Source organism: Rhopilema esculentum, chromosome 3 (genome assembly GCF_057945365.1).
Source record: "Rhopilema esculentum isolate cy_ngs chromosome 3, ASM5794536v1, whole genome shotgun sequence".
Lineage (NCBI taxonomy): Eukaryota > Metazoa > Cnidaria > Scyphozoa > Rhizostomeae > Rhizostomatidae > Rhopilema > Rhopilema esculentum.
This window is the reverse complement of record NC_142817.1, coordinates 8669713-8686617: the sequence shown is the minus strand read 5'-3', so window position 1 is coordinate 8686617 and position 16905 is coordinate 8669713. Positions and strand designations below refer to the sequence as shown.

The 16905-nt window shown below is 37.9% G+C and overlaps 1 protein-coding gene and 1 pseudogene across 7 annotated transcripts in view; one reads left to right on the top strand and one right to left on the bottom strand.

The window, feature by feature from the left end:
• Nucleotides 1-16485, bottom strand: part of LOC135692660 (uncharacterized) — a 38417-nt gene extending 21932 nt beyond the window's left edge. The window contains exons 1-6 of one of the 7 annotated variants that reach the window (XM_089111392.1): nt 14322-14466; nt 3078-3191; nt 744-864; nt 526-600; nt 303-356; nt 23-76 (exon numbers count right to left, since the gene is read on the bottom strand). In XM_089111392.1, the coding sequence (XP_088967518.1) occupies nt 23-76; nt 303-356; nt 526-600; nt 744-831 (271 nt within the window). In that variant the 5' untranslated portion in view covers nt 832-864; nt 3078-3191; nt 14322-14466. Of the gene's footprint in view, nt 1-22; nt 77-302; nt 357-525; nt 601-743; nt 865-3077; nt 3192-14321 lie in introns of all 7 variants that reach the window. The other 6 variants (XM_089111399.1, XM_065210889.2, XM_089111382.1 and 3 more) reach the window with 6 other exon arrangements.
• On the top strand, nt 7051-8812 carry LOC135683866 (uncharacterized; annotated as a pseudogene).
• Nucleotides 16486-16905: the final 420 nt, after the last annotated feature.

The window sequence follows — 16905 nt, the reverse complement described above, 5'->3', positions numbered from 1 at the left end:
GGTAACCACTAAAAAATCTTACTTTGTAATCCCTGTTCTACCAAGTTCATTGTTGACACACTTGTGCTCCTATACCCTAAAAGGCAAGACACAAATCAAATTACAATGAAAAGGTGAAAAGCTGCGGAAAGTTTTATGGCCTTAACAAAATTTTTAGGTGCAATGCCAATATTGATTGAAATACCAATGCAAAACATTGATATAAATATTAATGCAAATTATTATTCAAAACTGGTCGACCATACCTGTCATTCTAGGTAGCGTTAGTTAAAATTGTCAAGGTAACCACTAAAAAATCTTACTTTGTAATCCCTGTTCTACCAAGTTCATTGTTGACACACTTGTGCCCCTATACCCTAAAAGGCAAGACACAAATCAAATTACAATGAAAAGGTGAAAAGCTGCGGAAAGTTTTATGGCCTTAACAAAATTTTTAGGTGCAATGCCAATATTGATTGAAATACCAATACAAAACATTGATATAAATATTAATGCAAATTATTATTCAAAACTGATCGACCATACCTGGCATTCTAAATGGAGTAGCCCTGTTTGGCTGTATGTTTGTAGGCCCAAAACTAGGGTGCTGCTGTCTGGGCTCTATGATAAAAGTGCTGAAATTTCTTAGCAGGAGAATGATGATAAAATTGAAAAATAGCCAGATGGAAATTGTAAATAAATATAAGGTAGTAGTAAACTTTAAAAATGCCATTATTGAAAAATGTTATCTTCTTTTTACAAACCTTTGAATTTAAATGTTGGATGACTTGAATTACAATATTCATTTGTGCACTGTTTGTTTAGCCAGTCAGAACAAACAATATCTGACATTTTGGCTGCACCCCAATGTCTGAAGGGACAATTCTGGAAGCAAAAATTATATTGTTAAGTTCAAAAGGGTTTTAAGCAGGGGCATTGTGGCTCCTAGAGGACGGCCGGGAAAAAATAACCATAAAGGGACCCATTCTTTCCAGAAAAACTGTTTTTTGCTATTGGTGCAAGCGGGGCAGTTGGGCAAAATATCATAAATAGTAATGACACAGCAACAGAGGTGGCGCCACCAAATCTAGTTTAGTGACTCCATGGTTGGGTCCGACGTGAAAGAAAAGCTTTGAATTTAGGCCTTCTAGAACGGCTGAAAATTCATCTTCTAGACTACAATTTAACAAATTACTACACCGCTCAGAATAGAAGATTCGACGATTCTCAGAAAAGCATTGATTGTTGATATTTTGGAAAAATTTGGAAAAGGAGGAAAGAAACAAAGTGTGACCTTTGCTTCAGAGTGCACATCGATGTGAATAACAAGAAGCTGTTGTATTTATTGAGAGAATTTTACTTCTTAAACAGAAATGTGCATCTTTTTTGTCTCGATTATTTTCATATGCCATGTTTACACATCCAAAATGCAGACAAGGCAATGATACAGAAAGTTATTTACTGAATCGATGCAAATAATAAACAAAAAATATAAATATACCTAAATAAAATGGCTTTGAAAAAAGCAAACATTTCACAACATATTAACTGAGAGCTTTTTCGTCTGACACTCCTCAGAGCATAAAACGTCAGAATAAAGGTCCGAAAGAACACGATGAAAAATATATACCCAGTTGTGGATCGAAATAGGCCAATCAGAAAAACGCAAGCACAAGACCGGTGTTGTTGACCAATCAGTGCCGCGTGCCTAAAGAGAGATTACCACTGGAGTCCAAGAGAGAAGAGAAAACGAACTCCTTCTGTCTACACAATGGCAGCTTTTTCGTTTGTATGTAGATCGATTCCAAAACTGCTAGATGAAAGGACGACCGGGCTCTGCCAATTATCCGAAACATGTCGTCATCATAGAGTTTTGCACAATCTGGGTTGTCTAAAAGATGTTGACCGCTGGAAGAATCATTTGTTTTAACAGTGTTTCTAGACCTACAAGAGCGAGGAGGCTGTTCTTTTTGAGGGGCAGTTTTGTTTCTTATGTTGGAAGGAACATGTTGTTTTATCCTATCCCCCAATCTTTGGGTTGTGCGTCCTACGAATCTACTTCTAAATATGATAAAAAGGAAAAAAAGACGGGGTGTTTTGACTGGTCAAACATTTCTTCTTGCTAGAAAAAACCGGAGAGGTCGGCGAAGCATGTGGGAAAGACATTCATCTTTGCGGCAATTTGTTCGTACCTGCTACGTACTTTCATCCATTCCAGGTTACTGTGGGCTTGGATGGACTGGTAGTCTTTCATCACCTCACCTCACTTTGAAATTCCTCCCTTTTAGGGTTGGCTTCCATTTTCCCACGAGCTTGCTTATTTTGGGGCGCTTTTGTATTCTCCATTTATTCAAATTGTTTAAAGAATTCAGAGATAGCTCAGAGATAAATCGAAATGATGAAATCCATCTCTATTATGGACATGCGCATTAAAAATCATTTGCTTATTTTGGCGCGCAAATGGCAGAACGGAGCGATTGCGTTCCCGTCTGAACATAAACAAAAATCGATACGCAATCGTTCCGTTACCGTGTGAACAGTATACCTTTCCGTTCCAGACACTGGAACAAAAATGGAACGGAACGATAGCGTTCCCGTGTGAACTACATCGTGTGACTGTTATGAGTTTTGAGTGTCTCGCTTGCTGAAGTTGTGTTCGCAATCATTATTGAGTTTTGTTATGTTGTCAGGTATACGCTCGTGATTTCTTTACGCTATTTCTGCGAAACTCGATATAACTTTCAACATAACATGGAATCCATATCAACCTTAAAAAATGCCCTCAACAGCTATTTTTCGACTGGGGTACTGGTACCCAGTCCTCTTTTAGGTATAACACTTTCAAAGTTATAAAAATGAAACTTTTGTCAGGCGTTATTTGATGTGCTGAATAAAATGAGATGCAATAACGGCTTCGAAATTCCACAAAAGAACTTTTTAGACTACGGTACTTGTACCCAGTCCTATATTGGGTCTTGCACTTTGACTTTGTAACCATGCAATTTATAGGACTGGGACATTGTTTCCTGGTGTAATCTGAAGTGCTAGATAGAATGAAATGTAGATGTAGTTTTAAAACTTCACCAAAGGCTTTATACCTAGTCCACTGTTGGTTATCGCACTACAACTTTATGACTGCGCAAGTTGTACAACTGAAACTTTGTTTTCTGGCCAAATCTGACATCCTTAGTTAGATAGAGTATATGTTTAGTCTGCAAATCAAAGAAATCAATTACCTAAACACCTATAAAATATATTTTTCATATAACTTGATGGGCTAATTACTTTATATTAAGACATTACCGTTTTAGAAAAGCTTCGATGAGAAACACTTATAATCCATGAAAATTGCAAAGAAAATGTGAAAGAAATTTCTGAACATCAACATATACATTCTACAAGGGACTTTATGCAAAGTTGTTAGAAAAAATAATACTGCGCCTACGGGAGGAAAAGGAGAAGGTTCTTTTGACGTAAAATAAAAATATAAAAAAGTGCAAAGATAGACTGCAGACTATGAAAAGCAGTGTAACAAATTGTTTAGGCTATAGAACCGAGATTTGAAGAAGTTTTGAAAGGAAAGCTGAAGAGCAGTTTCAGAAAAATTGTGATTTTGCCAACATTAAGGGCCCTGAAAATGTTCTTGAAACACTTTTAAACTCTTGCAAGTTATGCTAAAACAGTGTAGCAGACCATGATCTATCGATTACATTTCAAATAATATTTTCATCATTTTTCTGAGTTATTAAAGGAAAGCTGTTTTCACAAAACGCACATTTTTGTAAAAGACTTCCATATTACCATCTATTTATGAAAATATGAAAAAAACAGCAAATCTATGGTATTTGTGATGTTTCAAAATGAAATCATTTCTACAGACTTGATTAGTCAAAAGTTAATAAAGAAAAACTGGAGGGTAGTGTGCGTACGAATCGTCAAAGCAAATCGTCTGAATGGTCAGGCCTATATAAATCAATGATAAAACTTTGTCTGCGATTTGTGATATTTAAAAATCGGTTCCAAGAATAAATTTGATATAATGTTATAAAAGTGAAACTGGAAGGTGGTATGCGTGCAAATCCTCAGGATCGTCAGTCTTTCATAATTGAATAGAACAGGTTTTGCCGTCGCTGCCATTTTAGGTCAAGTGTGGTGTCGCAACTCAACTCATTCAGTTCATTCAACAACAACTATTACCTACAATATAAAAACTGTATATATGCGTAACAAGAATGAGATTTACAAGGAATTTTCATCACAACAGTAATTTTGAATAATATAGAGTCACGTCGCCCCTTCTGGAACGATTCGATTTTTTCATGAATTCTGACTGTGCAATGATAAAAATAAATATGAAGGAGTTTAGGTTTGTTTATCTTCAAAAAACGCGCGAAATTATTTTGCTGACGACATTAGTTGAACTCTTTGCTAATTATCGTTGTTTCATTTTGTTTTTAAAAGCTAAGAGAATATTTTAAAAGTAAGCGAAATGTAAACGAAAAAGTTGTCATTAGACCTTCAACCCTATTTTTTTGCTGCACCTCAACTTTCTTGGTCATTCCCTCGGTCGGTTTTTTAGCTAAAACAAAACCAACCCCCACAACGTGTTTCTTCATCTCCCTTAAACGAATATTCGTTGGAATCCAAACAATAGCTTGCACAATTTTCATTCACCGGGATTTTTTATCAGGAGCACTTTCATTGGCCTAGTGGCTTCTTCGATGGAACGGCGGGCTTCCTGTTGTGATTCTCAACAATTCATGAGTGGCTGAACGTGTGACACGTGATAAAGTCTCATTCAAGTAAGAAAACCAAACTTGGGGATAGCTTTATTCCTTCTTTACTCTGAATTTGCAAAAAGTGGCTCAACGAAAGTCTGATTTGATACTGACGAATGATAAAGGTAGAAGGAAAGAAGGCAGAGAATAATTCCCGGTTTTTCTCCATTGTGCGCTTTTCTGCATGCCTAAATTTGAGTCGTTCCAAAAGGGGCGATGGCCTAAGTTTTTCACGAAGAAAAGTAGCCTGTAGTAATGTTGCTCGTGCAGAAAGAGAGAAAAACCGATAAGACTGTCTTTACACAAGCATGTAGATTATACAGCAAAGAATGTGCTTGTAGTACTTTTATTTTATTAGGAAGTACCAAAAAGCTGAGGAAATAATTTTTACTGAAATCGTTCCATAAGGGGCGACGTGACTCTAATTTGATAGGATGTTGTCTAGGACACTGAGATTGAAATCATAAATGATTTTCGAGCCCAGTGCCCTAAGGCTTAAGGTAAATCAGTAATAATTTTAGTTATACATTTTGATAAATTTCAAGTGTATCTTGTACAGTTTTTTTAAATTTGTATTTTTTAATTCAATGAGTATATAATGGCCTACCCCTCATAGTGGTTGTGATTCACGCATTCAAACTCAAACTCAAACTCAAAATATTTTTTTTTTCAACATAAATTTGATTAATTACCATATACCGGTTAACATAATTATACTAAATATAAAATATCCAAGTTAATATGGCTAAATAACAATGAATGGTCAATCGCAATATTTTATAGAACAGCAATGAGAATTAAACAATTTTAGGCTGATGGACACATGGAAAGAACTTTGGGCAAGCTATCGAGCCATGTATCCAAATTGACGTGTTTATAATGACGATTTTAAGTTTGAATAATAACAGTAAGATATAACAAGAATACAATAAAGTAGAACGAAATAAAAATAAGACTATGTGTAATATTGTAATAACAGCTAAGTGCAATTATAAAAAAATCATAAAGTAATCAAGCCTACAGATGTCAAAATTTGTTCGTAAGAAAATATTTCATCTGTTTCACAAAGTGGTGTTTATTATCCATTTTTTTTAACTCTATAGGTAGGGAGTTCCAAAATTTAATACCATCGAAAGTGAGAAAGTTTTTTTTAAAGTTTGTAGAGATGGATGGAAGAGAAAAACCTTCAGAAGAAGATTGCCGTGTATTATAATTGTGTACATTTTTTGTTTTTACAAACTCGCCTTCAAGAGAAGTTTTGTCAGAGCTAATTTGATATATCATTTTTGCTGTCTCAAGCAGGTAAAGTTTATCAAAGTTAAATATTTTAAGGCGTTTAAATATAGGTTCACTATGTGCAGTGTAGTTTGCAAAGTCGATTACTCTAACTGCTTTTCGTAAGTTACGTTTTAAAGGTTCCAGGGTAGTTTTATTAGCACAACCCCAATTTAATATACCATATAGTACATGTGATTGAATGAATGAGGAGTATAAAGTCTTAAGAGGTTGTTTTGGTACCAGATGTCTTAATTTATATAGCACTCCGATTCCTTTTGATAATTTTAAATTTATTTGCTTTATATGCAATTTCCAGGTAAGCTTATTATCAATTATTACTCCAAGATATTTAGTGTAATTTTCTTGTTTGAGATCTCTGTTATTAATTTTTAATTTTATGTTTCTATCAGTTTTACGAGAGCTTATCAGCAAGAAGTTCGATTTAGATGCATTTAGCGATAGCGTATTAGCCAATAACCACACAGATACCCTTTGTAACTCCGAATTGGTGGTTTGTTCTAGGATATCAAGATTTTTGTTAGCCAATAAAATACTGGTGTCATCTGCAAATAGTCGAAACTGAAGAATTTGAGAAGATTTATAAATGTCATTTATATATATGTCCTTCACGCACGATTTTTTGACTTTTCACGCATTCACGCACTGCAAAATTGGATTTTCACGCACATCAGATCCCTGTTTGAAGGACTACAACACTACAACTTTGCGAGATTTGAAACATGAGTTGGCAACTTTTTATCGGACAGTCTCGCAGCTTTGAAACCTTTGTGAGACTTGCTCATAAATGGCCTTGTATAGAGCGTTTTCATCACGTGACCAATATGCATAGCAACCGCTGTTATCCGCCATGTCGGTGTTCCATAATAAAACCTTGCAGCGTAGAATCACTACGTTGTCAATTAATATTCCCTCCTTGGGTACTAAGTTGACGAGATATTTTAGGGAATCATTCGGGTATTTGTCTAATTTGTGTGTGAAATAATTATTCTTAATCATGGTTTTGTGTCTGATTGTCGGCTGCGGAGAAAAAACTGGAAGAAAGAGCAGCGAGAAACAAGGCAAAGATCAGAACGGCCTAAAATTTTTCCGGGTCCCAGCAATAATTACTCATCAAGGAGAGCAAACTGAATTATTAAGTACAGAGCGCAGACGAAAATGGATAGCAGCAATTAGCCGGGAAGACTTGACAGACAAAAAATTGGCAAATGACCGTGTTTGTGGGCATCATTTCGTCTCGGGAGCGGCTGCTAAAGACTGGGACAAGCATAATGTTGACTGGGTACCAACATTAAACCTTGGACACTCGAAGCGTAAAAGCAGTTGCCAAGTCGAATCCATAGCTAAGAGAGCGGAAAGGGTGGCTGGAAGACATAAGCGTGCAATGGAAATACTTGAAATAAGAGGAAGGAGGAAATGAGGCATTTCACAGAACCAGGATTGACGGCCAAAGAGATTTTCAACTCGGGATTTGACGAAGAAAGCAAGGATTTACCCAGCAGCGGTGTGGATGACCCTATAAATAATGATATTGAGGAGCCTGGAATGTCCGACAAAGCGACTGACACCAATGAATTTGATTTTCTAACTGCTAATACTCCAAAAGAGAAACTCCTTGATGAGTCCTATTTTAAGGGCGATGATTCAAAGGTGAAATTTTATACTGGAATGCCAAGCTTTGAAATTCTAAAGGCAGCCTTTAAATATCTTAAACCCAGTGTCAAAAATAAATCACTTCTGTCTTCATTTCAAGAATTTGTTTTGGTTCTAATGAAATTAAGGCTTAATGTGCCACTTCAGGACCTTGTGTACAGATTTGGGGCTTCACTATCCACAGTTTCCAGAATCTTTTCAGCTTGGATGATCAACCTTGATAACAGACTAAGTTTCCTCATATCTTGGCCAGAAAGAGAAGATCTATGGAATACTATGCCACAATGTTTTCAATATGCATTTGGAAAGAAAACAACAGTGATCATAGATTGTTTTGAGGTATTCATTGAAAGGCCTTCAAATTTATTGGCCAGAGCTCAAACATTTTCAAACTATAAACATCACAATACCATTAAGGTTCTTATTGGTATAACTCCTCAGGGTTCAATCAGCTTCGAGGCATGGGGAGGACGTACATCAGACAAATACCTAACTGACAACTGTGGTATTTTGAAACTGTTGAAACCTGGAGATTTGGTATTGGCAGACAGGGGCTTTACAATAGAAGAAAGTGTTGGGCTGTATCAAGCTAAGCTTGCAATACCTGCCTTTACAAAAGGAAAAGACCAATTGGACCCAGTAGATGTGGAAAAAACAAGAGGAATTGCTAATGTGAGAATTCATGTTGAGAGAGTTATTGGACTTTTGCGCCAAAAGTACACAATGCTTCAAGGAACGTTACCTATTGACTACTTGACTACATCGAAAGGAAACACTTGCCCTACTATTGACAGAATTATTCGAGTTTGTGCATCCCTAATTAATTAATGCCCCTCTGTAATTCCTTTTGACTAGAAAGTATCTAAAAAGTAGTAGTAGTTTGACTAGAAAGTAGTAAAAGAATTAGGTTTTTTTTACTTTTTCAACGATGTAACCCCCAATCTCCTATTAACACCTTATAAAAAAATACTGTGTGTAACACCAGTATCTGTGAGAAAATCTATAAAGTAGTAAAATGGGAGTTAATATAAAGAACTTGTTAGTAAAGCTAGAAATATAGATTAAAAATGAACAACATTTAAATATTTGTGGAAATCCACCAGAAACAACATCCAATGTTTCTTTATGGTCCAATCCTTCAACATTTGGATTTACGGTTCTTAAATTGACTTAAATCTTATAGTTATGTCACAATCAAACCAATCATCTGTTGACATAATTTAATGTAGTGCCTGCCATTGAGTGCTCTTAGAGGGGCAAATGTTTCTGATTTCTTTTCAGCCACTGGTGATTTCAATGTCAGAATCTATCTATGTAATGCAAAGGCTCATCTTGTTTGGAAGTAGTTGCTTAATCAATTGTTCCATTTGCTTTGCAATAACTGCATATCCAAGATTTCATGCTGTTATTTGGTCTTCTTTTATATCCTAGGCAAGTTAGGTGAAAGAATTTTCCACTTTTGCATTCTTTAGCTTGGCATTCGATTATCTTATCAACCTCATTTGCCTTTGTTTGACAGATGCAAATTGTATTCAAATTTAGTGCTTCATGCATTGCATGATCTCTCTTCCTGCTCTCTTTCCCTGATTTTTTTTTAATTCAGGGAGCCTTTGACAATGAGGGCAGAGCCAATTCTTAGGAAACTTAGATATCTTCAAGCAGGATGGGTGGTACAAAGATATGGGACATTTTTCATTGTGGCATTTTATGGTAAATTCTTCTGTTTCAACCCTGCAGAAGCAAATTGATTTGCAGCCCTCCACTGCCTTCAACAAATGTGATCTCCTTGTATACCATCTACCTAAGATTTCTGGCAGGATACAGTATTGCCAAAATTGGGATAACTTTGGTAAAACATGGTTCAAATGGCATTCATCAGGCATAATTCTTTCATGAATAAAAGCAGTTGCAGTTTCAGTGAAACCACAAACAACAAAATCGCAGAAACCCTTCTTTGTTGTAAATAGTTGCTGTTGCACTTGGTAGAAGTTTTGGTGGTTACGTTTCAAACACATCTTACCATCAACTGTTTCTAAACATGAGCTTGGCTTCATGGCATAGCTTTCAAAATCAACACCCTCTAAGCAAAAGGGGCACTTTACTTCACCACAGCCTTCACCACAGCAATCGCATGTAGACAGAAAATCTGGTGTTCCATGCAACCATGAATAATGTTGGTGAACAAATATTCCACATTTAATTGTCTGATAATTTAAATGGGACAGTTTCATTTGCTCTTCAAATGCATTAATTGCATTTTGCTCATGCTTGCAACCATGGTCTGTTGCAGCTGATTGGAACTGGAAAAGATGTGAGTAGCAAATTGATTTGATTAATGATTGAGATGGCTGTGCTGGATTTGTGTGGCATGCTTGCTTTGAAACTGAAGCACCAATCCTGCCTGCTCGATGTCGGAAAAATGCACTTCCTTTAGACTGGCTTCTTGTATCCCTTTCAATTTCATTGATATCAGTTTCACTGATGCTGATGTTTGTTTCTGAACATAATTTTATCAACTGATGATATTCAAGTTTAAGATTTTTCTCATCAAATAAATCTGATATAGTGGGGATGTTCCTGCTTTTGAGGATGAAGGAGTCTGCATATGGCTTGATCAAACTTAATGCGACAGGCTTTTTCTTGCATGAATTCAATTCCCTGTAGAAAGAATTTTTCTCATCTTCACTTGGGGATGCATTGTCTATCATTGCTATATCAGGTCTGGTTCTAGTGAAGCATTCATCCTGTTTAGGCAATGGGATGATAACATCATCAACAGCCTTATCAAGATTCTGTTTCAGTTTCTTGGAAGAGGTGAAATCTATGTTCTTGACTGGAGCATAGGATATTTCCTTGACATATGTTGGCAAGATCCATGTACATTTGGTTTGTGTACAAGCAAGCTTACCATTGAGTCTGGTCCAAACTTCTAAATAAAAAAGAACACTTGAGATGTGGGAGCAGCATTACCCAAGGCCTGCCATACAGCCTACACAATGTGCGCAAAGAATCGTCCCGTCTTTTTCCGTTATGATCCAAAGCAGAACAGGTGGATCATTCATCCTCTGCGAGTGCCGTACCTTTCCCAAAACAACGTATTTGTTGGAAATAATCTGTCCCTGGACACTTGATATTAATCCAGAGACCATTTGATTGTAAGCATGCAAACTTCGAAATGCTTTGAATTGCATATTTGTATAGTAGCTTATGTCCTCAACAAAATACGAGAGTAAATTGGCGGCTTCCACTGGTGGCAAGCATTCTGGATCGTGTTTTTCTTCTGAAATCAGCAAAGGGTCAATACCAATTATTGCTACTTTCTCCATATACCTCTCTTTAACATGTGAATCCAATCGTTTTGCATAATCGGATAATGGGATTGCTTCGTGTCAAGTTTTCACGTCCCTCTTCGTGACTGTCTCAGTTGAATTAGTAGCCATGCTTAACAACTTTTAACACAGAGATCAGTGGTGGAACACCAACATGGCCACCAACCTCGTTTCCGATTTTCTTACGTCACATGAAAACGCTCTATTTGATGGAAAGTGGCATATTTTAAGCCATTTTATTATGCCTACTCTTTTCCAGCTATTGAGTGAGGTAATCGAGTGAACCTGTTTGTCGAGGGAATTTTGGTATTTTTATTTAGTGAGAGGACGAAATGTTCTTTCACGCAATTTGCAGCGTTATTTGTTCCCATAACAAAATCGCAATCGGTTGGAAAAGATGGGCTTGACGATTTGTGACACATTTTATTGATTGAATAGTTCTGCAACATATCACGAAGCGGCTGCTGCAATTAGGTCCATTGCGGCTCCAAAAATTTCCGACCAAAACATTTAGCAGATTCTCCAACAAAAGTGAGGAAAATGAGCAGTTCTAGATATCCAAGCATAAAGTAAGTATTCCCGAGTTTATTTCAAAAAGATATTGCAAATTGGTAGGTGCGGATTTTTTGAAAAGTGTTTTTCGCGAATAACTTTTGAACGGCAAGTGGGAATCGAAAAATTCTTTTTTTAGAAGGTGTATCTGTAAGAGGCCCTAGTCGAATACGAAATCTGGGAGTTGGGGTAACGGGGTAAGGTGGGGTAAACCCCAAAAAACATGTGTCACGGGGGTGGAAAAAAACGGCCAAAAACAGGTTTTTCGTGAATAACTCAAAAACGAAGAGGGGTATCGAAACGGGGTTTGCGGGAGGTCGTAGAGCTAGTGAAGGCGCACCTTTGGCAATAAACGGCACTCGGATTGGGCGTGGCACCTACGTCACAGTGACGTCAGAAGAGGCGATTTTGGCACTTTTTCGCCGATTTTCAAACTGACGGGGCAAAAAAGTGACAAGAGGTACAGAAGCCCAAATAGGCTCAAACTGTGCCAAATTCAGTGGGGTAACTGAGGACCTTCGTTTGCACCAGGGTACCACCTTTCTGTTCCGAGTTATTTGGCACAAACCGAGTGGCACTGGTGCCGAAAAGTGCCAAAAACACACTTTGGACCGTAACTTTTGAACCACAAATGGGACAAAACTGGGACCTGGCTCAAACGAAAGATCTCCGCAAGGTCCACGAGTGAATTGAGTTTGGGCGTGGTTGGGCGTGGTCGTGACGTCACAGAGGCAAGCGAAAGTGGGCCCTGTTTGGGACCTTGGCACAGAGAGACCAAAAGTGGTACAGATGTGCAAACGGTGCCAAGGTGATCCCTATATGGTGGATTGAAAAGGGTGGGAACGGCGACTTGGTACATTTTACGGTTGCGCCACTGTGTGCCAAAAACAAAAAAATAGGGTCAAAAACGGGGTGCCAAAAAAGTCTTTTCGCCATAACTTTTGAACCAGCGGGGGTACCACGACGCCCCTTACACCAAATGTTGTCCTTTTCAGGGGCATCGTTGGGTGTGGTCGGTTTTGGATTTGGGCGTGGCTATGACGTCACAGCGACGTCGGAAAATTGAAAAAAATTTTGACTTTGAGGCCGAATAACTTTTACTGTGTTTCAATGTTGGGAAATCCAAACGTGCCAAAAAACTTTCCATCGAGTTGGCAATCCGGGCCTGTGGTCGAAAATCGATTGTCGCATCTCCTTTGTGCCAAAAAGTGCCAAAAGTTAATAGAGCCATAAAATTTTGGTTTTTTGCGAATAACTTTTTTCACAGACGTGGTACCCCCCCCCAACATACCACCTAAATGGATAGAGGGCGTCGCGGCGCATCTTTTGATGGTATGGTTGTTCCAAAAAAAGTTGAAGATAATGTGTCATTTTGGCACAAAGTTTGAAAATGTGCCAATTTCAGACGTTTTTGCAGATATCTCTGGCCAGGTATGTGGTACCTCAGCTTGCAATAGCTCATATGAAAGGGCGTTTTCAGGCGGTCAGTTTGATGTATTTGGTTTTTGATTTGGGCGTGGCTGTGACGTCATAGCTACGTCACAATGGCGAATTTAGGCCCATTTTCAAAAATTCGTTTCTCTTTTATGAAACTAGTGTTAGTGTGAGTAATACGTGGAAAAGATCGGTAAATTAGTTTTCTTTTATGGTGCCTTGAGTACTTTACAGTACCTGTCACAGTTTTTTTCAGAATTGGCACATTTGTATTGACCAGTTTTTCAAATTTGTTTAGTCCCATAACTTCCGTCATACATGAGGTAACTCGGATATTATTGCAGCAAACGAAAGATCTTGTCGAGACAAATCGATTAGTGGTATTGGTTTTGGGGTATCACCTAGTAATGACGTCACTATGACCGGTTGAAGTTTTGGCACTTTTCAGTACTGTATCCTTTATAGCTACTATACAGTTCCTATATAGTATATAGGTTATACAGTATATAGTGCATTTCCTATAGGGTTTTCCTATACATTTAGGCCCATTTGCTTCTTTGTTTACTTTAGCTCACTTTAATAGGCAAATAGCAGGTATTTTTATGGTTCGAAACAAACGGAAGTAAATTTCGATCCTGATGCCTACTGTTTGGAGTAAGAGGGTACATTTTCTATAGGGTTTTCATATACATTTAGGCCCATTTGTTTACATTAGGCCCATTTTACAGGCAGATAGAAGGTTCTTCTAGAGTTCTCATTGCAAGGGGGCATTCATTAATCCTACTTCCTGGTTGGGGTAGGGGTACACATTGATTGTTGTAGGGGAGGGTGAAGGGTAGGGGAGGGGGGAGGGGAAAATTGGAAGGGGGGAGAGAACTTTCTTTTTAATTTAATAAAAACTCTCTGATACACGGTTTATAATAGGGTCCACTTCTCTTGTGACAGCACAAAGACAGTTGCGGGTTCACACCATCAATAGCAAGTTGTCAACAACGGATGCAAATATCACATGAAACAACAGCGATCACGCCGAAACCAAATGACCCCCTATAGAGCAGGCCTATTTACCATGACTCAATGCCTTTAAACATCACAAATACCATAGTTTTACTGTTTTTTCATATGTTCATAATTAAACAAAAATTCCGGTTAATATGAAAGTCTCCGAAACTTAGACAAAAATGTGGAATTTGTGAGAAAAGCTCCGGTTTTCCTTTAATAACTTTTTGCAGAAAAATGGTAAAAATACCATTTAAAGTTTAAAAACTTGAATTGTTATTGTTTGTCAATCAACACTTACCAAGTTTTTTGTACAAGATCCTTTGACATAAAATTGGCAGTCTGTTAGCTTTCTGTAGTCTATTTTTCCGACAAACGGGCTGCCTTCGAGCGAAGCCATTTCTTTCAAACTTGTCAAGGTCGTGGCTACAGAACCACTTCCAAGAAACACTTCAACTCCAAACGAGACACTTCCTCTCGTTCACAGCTTTCTGTGCTTCGCAGCGTCCTGCAGCCAGAAACTGTGTAAAGTGGCGGGGTGGGAACCTCAGACAGGGCAGGGCAGGCTCGAGTTCTCTTAGGAATTTTCGAGGGGGCCTCACAGGGGCGTAACTTGGCCAATAGTTTTGAGGGGGTGAAAAGGGTTTCTGCCCTGCAAAACTGACTGGTGCCCTGCAGACCTCGTAGCAACGGCTTGTCTATAGGTTACTAGTGAAAGCTTTACCAGTGTACACTGGTCTTTACCAAGGACCAACTTCTAAGCAGTAAAAACAAACTTGAAACTTCATTGCCTATGAAATTTCTATTTCTGTACGTGAGCGTAAATTGTTTTTTCTATATTCACTTCATTTAATGTTGGTTTGCAAAATTAAGCTGATAAAGAGCTAATTGGGGGTGTGAGGGGTACATGATGTAAACAGCGCAACGAAATTTAGCCCAGTGGGGCTAAGAGACAAGTTTAGTGAGGTAGGAGGACCCACCATGGTTGGGTCCGACGTGAAGAAATTTTTGAAATTATACCTTGTAAAAGGGCTAAAAAGCATCTTCAGACAAAAATTTAGCAAAATGCTTTTGTGCTGATTGTTTTGTTCAATAAACTGATTGTTTATTGAAAATATTATTGTTTATTGGGAAAAATAGGGAGGGGGATGTCATGCTAAAACTCTAGTGTTAGACGTTAGGGAAAGAAAGAAACGGCAACCTTTCGTTTCAGATTGCACGTAGTTGTGAATGACAGAGGAAGATGTTGTTTTGATTGGGAGAATTTTTTTCCTGAACAGAAATGTGCAGTTTCTTGTATCGAGAAGGCCATGTTTACACTTCCAAAATTAAAACATTGCAATGATACAGAAAATAATTTACTGAAATAATGCAAGTAAAAGGAAAATGATAAAAATATACGTAAAAAAGTTAGCAATTAGATGAAACAAAATCGGCATCTTAAAGATTTATTATGTTTTTTAGTTCATGCACTGTTCAAAAGTAATAGAAAAAATGATAAAAAAAATCCTATCTTGACCAAAGTGAGGGCCTTCAGCCTCTTATTCCCTCCAGTGACGCCCAATGAGGCCGTGCTTGTCATGAAAATAATTTACAACTTAAATTAATTTGCATGACTCAACCTTGCCCTCATAAACATATGCATCAATCATTGCATCCATTGGCTATGACTTTCGGTAAGAAATGCTTTCGCTTTGCAAATAACGGAGCTTTTCCTTACATACCTGTTCCGTTCTCTAAAATGCAATGTCAGGAAGGTAGATTCATAACAAATATGATATTTCCATTTCAAAATTCCTTAACAGCTCTTTATGAACTTCAGAGGTGGCATTTCTGCGTGGCAATAAAGCTCTTCTTGGCGCCCTGCGAAATCTTCGATTGCCCTGCGAAATCGACTATTTTTTGGATTGGGGGGGTGTCACACCCCCCCCCCCCACACTCCCCCGGTAGTTTCGCCCCTGGGGCCTCAGCCACCTCTTCCTTTTTCTGGTGCAGAGCAGATTTTCGGTTACCAATAATTGTTGTACCCTCCAGTTTTCCTTTAATAACTTTTTGCAGAAAAATGGTAAAAATACCATTTAAAGTTTAAAAAACTTGAATTGTTATTGTTTGTCAATCAACACTTACCAAGTTTTTTGTACAAGATCCTTTGACATAAAATTGGCAGTCTGTTAGCTTTCTGTAGTCTATTTTTCCGACAAACGGGCTGCCTTCGAGCGAAGCCATTTCTTTCAAACCTGTCAAGGTCGTGGCTACAGAACCACTTCCAAGAAACACTTCAACTCCAAACGAGACACTTCCTCTCGTTCACAGCTTTCTGTGCTTCGCAGCGTCCTGCAGCCAGAAACTGTGTAAAGTGGCGGGGTGGGAACCTCAGACAGGGCAGGGCAGGCTCGAGTTCTCTTAGGAATTTTCGAGGGGGCCTCAGCCACCTCTTCCTTTTTCTGGTGCAGAGCAGATTTTCGGTTACCAATAATATCCAGTATACTTTCTCGATTTAAAGGCGGATAATCAGAAAGGTGCTTTTAGAAGTCGAGATTGTCTGTTAGCAAATCTTTGGTACATTACTTCATTCCAGGAAGCCACAATACAAAAAATAGACAAATCGTTTACTAATGCAATACAAAAGAATGACAAGAAGCCAAAAAATGTGTAGACTATGCAGAGCCCCCGTGGAGAAAGAGAAATTAGGCAAAGCTATCTAGCAACCTGCCTAACCGAAGTTTTTAAAGTGTAAATAATAAGAGGAATAATGCGATTCTCCTTCGCAATTCCTCAACCCCTTTATATATTTTACCAGCACCTGAAATAATGATAATTACGCAATAAATAAAATTACACATGAGAAGTCGTGATGCAATCGTCATGTAACGTCCTGCAACGGA